General features: G+C 39.7%; 1 protein-coding gene across 1 annotated transcript in view; it reads right to left on the bottom strand.

Annotated features, from left to right (window-relative positions):
* LOC119839021 (1-phosphatidylinositol 4,5-bisphosphate phosphodiesterase epsilon-1-like) overlaps window positions 1–10,098 on the bottom strand; it is a 135,143-nt gene continuing 125,045 nt past the window's right edge. Inside the window, exons 34-42 of the mRNA XM_038365190.1 lie at window positions 8,334–8,545; window positions 7,174–7,303; window positions 6,062–6,138; window positions 4,923–5,019; window positions 3,701–3,821; window positions 2,806–2,902; window positions 1,662–1,761; window positions 755–874; window positions 1–137 (exon numbers count right to left, since the gene is read on the bottom strand). Coding sequence (XP_038221118.1) covers window positions 764–874; window positions 1,662–1,761; window positions 2,806–2,902; window positions 3,701–3,821; window positions 4,923–5,019; window positions 6,062–6,138; window positions 7,174–7,303; window positions 8,334–8,545 — 945 coding nt within the window. The 3' untranslated portion in view covers window positions 1–137; window positions 755–763. The remainder of the gene's footprint in view (window positions 138–754; window positions 875–1,661; window positions 1,762–2,805; window positions 2,903–3,700; window positions 3,822–4,922; window positions 5,020–6,061; window positions 6,139–7,173; window positions 7,304–8,333; window positions 8,546–10,098) is intronic.

Below are 10,098 nucleotides of genomic sequence, written 5' to 3'. Positions count from 1 at the left end.
CTTTCGATTGTCTCATAAGTGGTCTGTGTGGAGCGTCGTCTGTCCTTGTCTATCCTGAAGAAATCCCATAGTGAACCTAACTCGGAGGAAAGAGATGCACGATGGTTCGCCAGACTCGTGCCGAGCCGGCGGAAGACCTGTGAAGGAAATAGATCCATACAATATATGATAGCATATTAGGTCAATATTGGTCAATCTATTGAGAGAATTTAGGCACATAAACCGAAAGAGTAGAAGAAATTCGATTGCTGAGACGGGATTACGGTTGGCCGAAAGGCTAGGCGTTGCTAAGATTTGGCAAAGGGAAGTGGTTCGAATTACGCCTCGTGATCAATATTTTTTCTAGTCTTTCAAAATTTCTCATTTATAAAGCAATAGCTGCGCCCCGCGGTTTCACCCACTTAAGTCCGTAACCCGTAGGAATATCGGGATAAAAAGCCTATATGTTATTCCAGATGTCCAGCTATCTACGTACCAAATTTCATTGCAATCGGTTCAGTAGTTTTTGCGTGAAAGAGTAACAAACACACACATCCTTACAAACTTTCGCATATATAATATTAGAATTTAATACTAATGCTCGCAAATGAATTACTGATCTTTGTAAACCTTGATTTGATATAAGTTAATTTATTCTTATTTGACAGATATGGGTGATGTGACCCTATGTGTCACCCCTACATGGCTATATCGGCTAATGTGACCCTTTATCACCCTGTTCATCACCCCACACGGGCTGATGATGAGACCTCACCTGCCACACTCAGGAGCGCCAAGCGCGCAGCTTCCGCAGCGACACGCGCTTGAAGCGCGCCATCTGAGCCGCCAGTGCTTCCGCACCCAGGGAACCACCTGGCTCTCCCTCTGACTGTACCTGGCGGAAAGGACAAATCAGTCAAGCGCGAGTCGAACACTAAAGGTTCCCTACAAGTATATACGTATATCTATACATGCAGCTATAGGGAAACATGGTCACCCATTCAATTTGTGACTGCGCCAACTGTTGCATGATCGATTTTTTTATTGTTCGCTGTCATAGCAACCGTATAATACAAAATGTATATTTTTTAACATCGCAAGTCAATAAAATCGTAAAATATTAACAGAGGCACAAAGAAGGTGGCAACTCCGAAAGTCCATCAGTAAAACAAATGCATAATTCACCCCATAAGCCCGCAAGGGACACTGCATCTTCTTTACATAAAGACAACAATACCATACAAGGCAACAATACCATAATAGGGCCCAAATAGTGTCAAGGGCCCAAATCATCAAGCCCTGGCACTTGGCCAAGTTACAAAGCACCCTAATTGTCAATAATAATAATATAATAAACACTTAATTGCGCACACATAAAACAAAAAATATTCACAAAGTAAAAAGCGGTACAAATAGGCCGCCTTATTGCTAAGAAGCGATGTGTTCCAGGCCAACTGAGGGTTTAGGAAAACTTTGAAGAAAAAAGAAAAAAAAAAAAGATTTGGTTTGTAGAACGAGCATAGCGAAGCATTATAAAAGGTGCAAAATGAAAGTGTAGTTAACACATTGAAAATAACACACTACACACTAAATAACACACACACACACACACACACACACACAAATTCACACATAATTATATACATACCAATACACGTAAAGGGAAAAGAAGTAATACTTACATCCCTAGACCCAGACCTCTTCTGGAGAAACCTAATATCTCTGTCCGAGTGACCTTTGGACCGACCGATGCCTTTGCTCAATGGGTTTGCTGAAACTCTCCTGTGAAATGAAAACAATATTTTTTTTTTAGTTTTATACCATTGAAATGCTTTAGAAATTAGACATGTTTAAAGTATAGAAAAAAATGATTTTTTAATACTTTTAGAAATTAAAAACTTTTTAACGTTCTAAACGCGATTAATTAATGATATTATTAACCCGACGTTTCGAACACATTACAGCGAGCGTGGTCACGGTCAGAAAGACTGACTTTTTAATACTTCACCATGTCTTAAAATAATGATATTTTAAGACACTACACAAGCTCACAAGAATTATTCAATTCATCCACGGAACCATACATCCAAACATACTCCGAATAGCAATATATTATTGTTAACAATTTATTTATGATGTTAACACTATCCATATACTCTGATATGATATTCTAATAATGATATTATGATATACTAGCTAAGCCCCGCGGTTTCACCCGCGTAAGACCGTATCCCGTTGGAATATCGGGATAAAAAGTTGCCTATATGTTATTCCAGTTGTCCAGCTGTCCACGTACCAAATTTCATTGCAATCGGTTCAGTAGTTTTTGCGTGAAAGAGCACCAAACACACACATCCTTACAAACTTTCGCATTTATAATATTAGCAGGATAGTAGGATCGTTAAGTATAGTATGTGGGAGCCGAGCACGCTTCGGCACGAATTGGGCCAGCTCGCACCGGGGAAGTACTGCACCCCCACAGAAGACCGGCGTGAAATAGAAGCATGCTGCTTTGTGTTGTACGGGGAGAGGGGGTGCCGAAAGCCCGTTTCCTCCTTCCTCCTCACCCTTCCTGGTCCTTCCTTCAAGTCATCAATCCTTTTCTTAACCCTCCCCTCTTAAAAGCGGGCAGCGCATACGACGAGGCACTACCGTTGCGAAAGTTTATGGGCGGAAACTTAGTTACCTTATATGACATAAAATAAAATTAATGCGTGTTGCTTTGTGCTTTTAACCTATATTCATTTTATCTGTGTCTATGTGCCACGAAATATTTTTCTATTTCTTTCATCCATCCAAACATCCATGCATATTTATAATACATACCGACAGTGTGTGGGGTCACTGTACGCCGTCTGTACGGGTGTCTTTTCGACCCCCTCGTGTGACGTCATACTGCTGACGAGGGGGAACCCTGTTGTTCCTGAAAATGTATATTGTAATGTATATGTCCATTCGGTCTACATTATCATAAACAATATGGACACGAAAAACCTGCCAAATTTGAGTTTTATTGTGATGTAAAATAATTATTTTATAACTATAGTCTTAGGAAACAGGAAATAAACAAACACACCTCCTCTGTTAAATTAATATATTTTTTTTTTGTCATAGCCGGCAACTGAGCTGGTGGTTCGCCTGATGGTAAGCGATCACCACCGCCCGTGAACAGAGCAGAGGTAGTGCCTCTGTGAATGCGCTGCCCGCTTTTGTGGGGTAAGGGAAGGAATGGGAAGAAGGAATGGGCTGGGATGGGTGAGGAAAAGCTTTTTTCATAAAAACAATATTAATAACAAAAAAAAAACAAACAAACATATAAATGCGAAAGTTTGTGAGGATGAGTGCATGTTTGTCACGCAAAAACTACTGAACCGATTGCAATGAAATTTGGTACGTAGACAGCTGGACAACTGGAATAACACATAGGCAACCTTTTATCCCGATATTCCTACGGGATACGGACTTGCGCGGGTGAAACCCGTTCAAAGGAACTATTATATCATCTTTGCTATTGTAATAAATAAGCTGTGATAAGCAAAGTTTTGTTGCTTTTGTATGAAATAGTTTTTTAGTTTTGTTTTACTTTTTTTATAAAAGAACTCTGTTGAATTAGGATAATATCCTGTAATGGTAGTAAGTTCTGTTTGGTGTGAACAAAATAAAATAAAGAAAACCGCAGGGCGCAGCTAGTATGTATGTGTTTATATGCACACCCACTCACCAGCTATAGCGCCCCGCGTAATGCTGAGCCCGCGCTGAATCCGCGCGAAGGCGGCGCGGTGCCGCGCGGGCGGAGCGCCTCGCTCTTGTAGCACGAAGCGCCCGAGGGTCTTCCAGTTCGCCTGGAGAAGTGATTCATCATCAGCCCACATCTATTCCCACTGCTGGGACACGGGTCTCCTTTGAGGGTTAAAGCCTACCACCATGTTGGCCAAGTGCGAGTTGGTAGATGTCACATGTCGTCGAACTTTAATTTTTTTTAATTCTTGGACATGCCGGTATTCACACGATGGAAGATTAATTGAATTTAACTATTTGTAAATTGTTTCAAGGAACTAAAATGCCTTCGAATTGTCTGCCTGCCTTGCCTGCCTATATAGTAGCTTTCAAATAGAAAGCGAATCATCTAAATCGCTTCAGCCAAAATATCAGGAATCCACTTTATTAATATACGACTTATACGTCCCAATCCACTTTATTAATATGCATTTTGACCGACTTCAAAAAATTTGGATTTTAATTCGACTGTATTCTTTTGTGTTTGTTACCGCATAACTTTTTACTGCGTGAACCGTTAATGATGATTCTTTTAAAATATACTCTAGTTCTCACAATTTGACGGCGGTTCAGTGTTTAAAAAAAACAATAACTTTTGATCGACGTAAGGATATTGTTGACTATTTATTTATTTATTTATTTATTTAAAGAAATTGTAACATTACTATACATTAACAAATCATTACAATCATGGTTAATCTATACTTAATATTATAAATCTGAAGAGTTTGCTTGTTTGTTTGAACGCGCTAATCTCAGGAACTATAGTCCGTTTTGAAAAATTCTTTCAATGTTAGATAACCCATTTATTGAGGACGGCTTTGGGCTACATATGTACCACGGTCGAAGCCGGGGCGGACCGTTAGTTATAGATAATGAAATAAAATAATTTCCCCCATTTTATAGTTTGGAGTAGTATCTCCCTGCAGGAGCGAAGAAAAGAATTATGTTTGTTTGTTATCAATCCTATTTATATAGGTCTAAGTCTAGACATCCTTCTTTTATATTACCGTCGGCAATGGAGCTGGTGGGTCGCCTGATGGCAAGCGCTACCACCGCCCATGGACATTTGAAGAGACGTAAGCGAGACTCCCACAAACAAAAGTGTAATGTATATTATCAATTCAAGTCTATGGTCTAGGTCTAGACTTGCTAGTGTGCATTACCTGTGCAGTGTACACAATTTCATCATCAGCGAGGGCCCTTTGCTGGGGCCCGGAGTTCGCCCGACCACCCCATTCTAGTTCTTCTACTAGTACAAATCTGAAATTAGATAAATCATCGTAATTATCACTATCATCATAATTATCTTTATCACTACCATCATAACTATCACTGTCATCGTAATTATCAATACATACTCGTATCATCCTAATTATCACAATTTTCGTAGTTATCACCATCATTATAATCGTCTTTATCACTACCATCATAACTATCACTGTCATCGTAATCATCTTTATCACTACCATCGTATATTCCCTTTTTGAGGTGAATCTCGATGTTAGCCTTAAGGCCTACTATAATATACTAGTTGTGCCCCGCGGTTTCACCCGCGTAAGTCCGTATCCCGTAGGAATATCGGCATAAAAAGTTGCCTATATGTTATTCCAGTTGTCCAGCTGTCTACGTATCAAATTTCATTGCAATCGGTTCAGCAGTTTTTGCGTGAAAGAACAAATACACACATATCCTTACAAACTTTAGCATTTATAATATTACTAGCTGACCCGGCAAACGCTGTTCTGTCTTACTCTTATCATTTAGGGGTATAAAAAATAGATGTTGGACGATTCTCATAGATACCGGATAAGCACAAAAATATAATCAAAATCGGTCAAGCCGTTTCGGAGGAGTATGGCAACGAAAACTGTGACACGAGAATTTTATATATTAAGATTAGGAAGTAGGATTAGTAGGATTAGCAAGAACACGGAGATTATCACTATCACTTTATCACCACAATCATCACAAGTACCACTGTCATCGTAATTATCACAAGTTTCGTAGTTATCACTTCTATCATAATTATCTTTATCACTATCGTCATAATTATCACATCATCGTCATCGTTAACAATATTTAATATTTGAACATATTTGTACATTTTTTTTAATTTTAACATTATCTTTAATGTAATAACAGTTGTGAAATATATATTTTCGTAATTATAACCATACGGCTGAACAGATTCCGATAAAATTTTCCATACATGCAGACCATAACTTTTTCTTATATGTTTGAATTTTAAGCTTAAAACTATACATTATATTTAAAAATTGCTAAATTTATCAATTAAAAATACCTTTTAGGGTCATCAGTACACCTCGCCTTAGTTAACGCTTGATAAATAACATAAGAGGCAGTAGCTGCAAGGGGGACCTGAAATAATATAAAGAATAATATGAAATATATATATATATATATATATATATATATATATATATATATATATATATATATATATAATTGTGTGTGGGTGTCGAGCACGCTTCGACACGAATTGGGCCAGCTCGCACCGGGGAAGTACCACACCCCCACAGGTTTCGTACGGTGAGTGGGGGAGCCGGAGGCCCATATCCTTTTCCTTCCCAGTCCCTTCCTTTATACCTCCCATCAATCCTTTCCTAATCCCTTCCCAATTAAAGTCGGCAATCCATTTGTAGAGGTGAAAGGTCTGCTATTGACCTTACGCCTCTCCAGATGTTCATGGGCGGTGGTAGCGCTTACCATCAGGCGACTCACCAGCTCCATTGGCGATTACAACATAAAAAAAAAGAAAACTTATAGTTCGGGTTCGTTAGACATAGAGGGTTTTTACGAGCAATAATCTTTTCTTAATGCGCAGTGGATTATTGCGTCGGGAGTTAATAACTAACTGCATAGTGTATGAACATACAGGATGTTGGTATCAAAAGGTGCATATGTGTCAGCTGTCCAGCTATCTACGTACCAAATTTCATTGAAATCGGTTCTGTAGTTTTTGCGTGAAAGAGCAACAAACACATACACATCCTTATAAACTTTCGCATTTATAACATTAGTAGGATTTATTACACTTTTATCGTATATAAACACTAACTATCCAATTTAAAAAATTGTGTTATCCCATCTGGATCGTCTGGAAGAAATCGCTTAAGCAATAAGACTGCCTACTGCATTATCATATACTAGCTGTCCCGGCGAACTTCGCAACGCCATAGAATATTGATAAAGATATGTTACGGAACCCTATTTTTTTCCAAAATAAAATATAGTCTATGTTACTCGTGGATAATGTAGCTTTCGAATGGTGAAAGAATTTTTAAAATCAGTCCAGTACTTTTTGGGCCTATCCATTACAACCAAACAAACAAACAAACAAAGTTTTCCTCTTTATAATATTAGTTTAGATATAGTTCCTTTTAATTATCTCACCTTAAGTATAGCGTAGGGTATTTCATGGCACACGTTGTGGACGCAAACCAGGAAGCTGTCCGCTGGTTTCCTCGCTTCCTCCTGTGATTCTTCGTCGGAAGGCAGGGATTGGGCCTTTTCTGATGTCGACCTGGAAAACGCGTTTTAAATCTGGTTAAAATACTTTAAACAACTTGTATATTTTGGTACTAGCGGTCCGCCCCGGCTTCGTGGTATATATATAGACTATAGCCTTCCTCAATAAATAGGCTATATAACACTGGAAGAATATTTCAAATCGGACCAGTAGATCCTGAGATTAGTGCGTTCAAACAAACAAACAAACTCTTCAGCTTTATAATATTAAGAATGGATATGTGGAAAGGTAAGTTATAATCAAAAAGTTCGTGGAGAGAGAGCCGCCTCTTAAGATTCTAGAATGGTACCAAATGTTAATAATTTCAAAAGCTGAAAACCCACTGCTGCGTCCCGCAGTTTCACCCGCGTAAATGATGTTTTCTTTTCAATCCCAATTCCTATGGGAATATTGCCAAAAATGTTACCTAAGTAATTCCCCAATACATTAGCTATCTGCCAGTGAGAGTCCCGTCAAAATCGGTCCAGCCGGTCCAGAGATAGCCAGAACAATCAGACAGACAGACAATAATTAAAAAAAATGTAACTATAAAGTGTAAACTCAACTACTCTCTGCTACTAGTACTCACTCGTTTTTGAGCACTAGTCGGGTACCCACCCTAGTGAGGTTGCCATCTAATCTGGATCCAAAACTTACTCACTGAAAACTCAACTAATCTCTGCTCTTTGGACACCTTTAGCCCCGTTTCAGGTATAGCTCGCATTAAGCGCCATTTTGATCCTTTTTTCCTTTAACGTTTGGAAGCACGCTGCACAGGATCTCAATACTCACCGTATACTAGTCAGCCACTCCCTACTGCTCGGCTCATCCCCCACCCTCTTTAGCACCAATCGGTCACCCAGCCTAGTATAAAGACACCACATAATCTGGGGCAGAAACCTAAAACTTATTCACTTAAATCTCAACTAATCTCTGCTCCTTGGACACCTTCAGCCATGTTTTAGGTATAACTCCATTAAACGCCACTCTGATCTTTTTTTCCTTTAACGTTTGGAAGCACGCTGCACAGGATCTCAATACTCACCGTATACTAGTCAGCCACGCCCTACTGCTCGGGTCGTCCCCCACCCGCTTGAGCAGCAGCCGCGCGCCGGCGCGTGACGTCACGCCGAGCACGCGCTCGTGCGGCGCCAGCACGCGCTGCGTGGGCGCGCGCGACGGCACCTCCTCCACCAGCACGTAGCTGCCCCGCGCGGTGCGGCACACGCCCGCCTTCGTTAGGCATTGCGCTATCGCCTGCGGGATATATTGTGCTATAGAAATGGGAGATGCTTGTGGTATCGAAATGGGAGATTCTTCTGGTATAGAAATGGGAGATGCTTGTGGTATCGAAATGGGAGATTCTTCTGGTATAGAAATGGGAAATGCTTGTGGTATCGAAATGGGAGATTCTTCTGGTATAGAAATGGGAGGTTCTTGTGGTATTAAAATAGGAGATTCTTGTGGTATCAAAATTTTGGAGGAATATCAGCTGGTGATTCTAATGTTGTAGAAACGAAATGGGATACATTATTATAGACTTGTGATATCAAAATGGGAGATTCTAGACTTGTAGTGTCGAAATGGGATATATTACAGACTTGTGAAATCAAATTGGGAGATTCTAGACTTGTAGTATTGAAATGGGATATATTCTAGACTTGTGATATCAAAGTGGGAGATTATAGACTTGTAGTATATCAATTTTATAGAAATACCAGATGACCCGGCAAACGCTGTGCCATACTCTTATCATTTAGGGTTTGACAAAAGTTGATCGATTTTGAGACCTACCCGATCGGTACACAACATTCCTTAATCACAGTCCGTACCACTCTCCTATGCAGTGGTGGCTCAGTGGTGAGAACCTCGGACTTCAAAATCGATAAGTCGGGGTTCGAGACCGGGCGAGCGTGCAAGAAATGAATTGATTTTTCAATTTATCTGCGCATGTAGATAACATCACCACTGCTTAAACGGTGAAGGAAAACATCGTGAGGAAACCGGCATGTCCAAGAATTAAAAGTTCGACGACATGTGACATCTGCCAACCCGCACTTGGCCAGCGTGGTGGATTATGGCCTGAACCCTCATAGGAGGCCTGTGTCCCAGCAGTGGGAACATATATGGGCTGATGATGATGATGATGATGACCACTCTCCTAATATGCAATAGTGTAACCTTAAATATCGATCCGCTCATTCATCTACACGCTTACTCACAGAGATAACTCACTCGTAAACCGTTACCAGTTATCTTTTCAGTAGTAGAGTTGTACTTAACCTCTCCAAAATTACACTGCTTGTTCGGTTTTTTATTCATTACGGTTACGTTATGTATGCATTAGTAATAAAACAGATTCTATAGAGGACAGACGTTTCATTTTAACATTCGAGAGATACAAACTAAAACGAGCCTTATTGCCCGAACATATGGTCGCATTCGCACCGGATCGTCACTGAGCTACAATCGAAGCGCAAACAAGTACTCGTGCAGTTTGATCGCGATAAGGAGCGTGGAAGTCTTGTGCATCATTACGCATTATAGCAAATAACAACAACTTATTGTGAAACGCAATTAATCGTAAATTTATCATTAAAATAAGAAGATGGCGAATAATAATAACACAACGGAACAAAGCATTCGAATTTTAGAAAATACGGCAGAATTAATTAAAAAAACGCAAATAAATATTGGAAAATGTTCGAAACAACGATTATCTAAAGGTTATCTACAAGCACGAATTAAACAGTTAGAAGAATATTGGCAAACTTTTCAAAATGCACATTTGGACCTTGTGAAAATGACGC

Source organism: Zerene cesonia, unplaced genomic scaffold, assembly GCF_012273895.1.
Source record: "Zerene cesonia ecotype Mississippi unplaced genomic scaffold, Zerene_cesonia_1.1 Zces_u007, whole genome shotgun sequence".
NCBI lineage: Eukaryota > Metazoa > Arthropoda > Insecta > Lepidoptera > Pieridae > Zerene > Zerene cesonia.
Note: the sequence above shows the minus strand (reverse complement) of the source record. Positions and strands in the feature narration are given on the sequence as shown.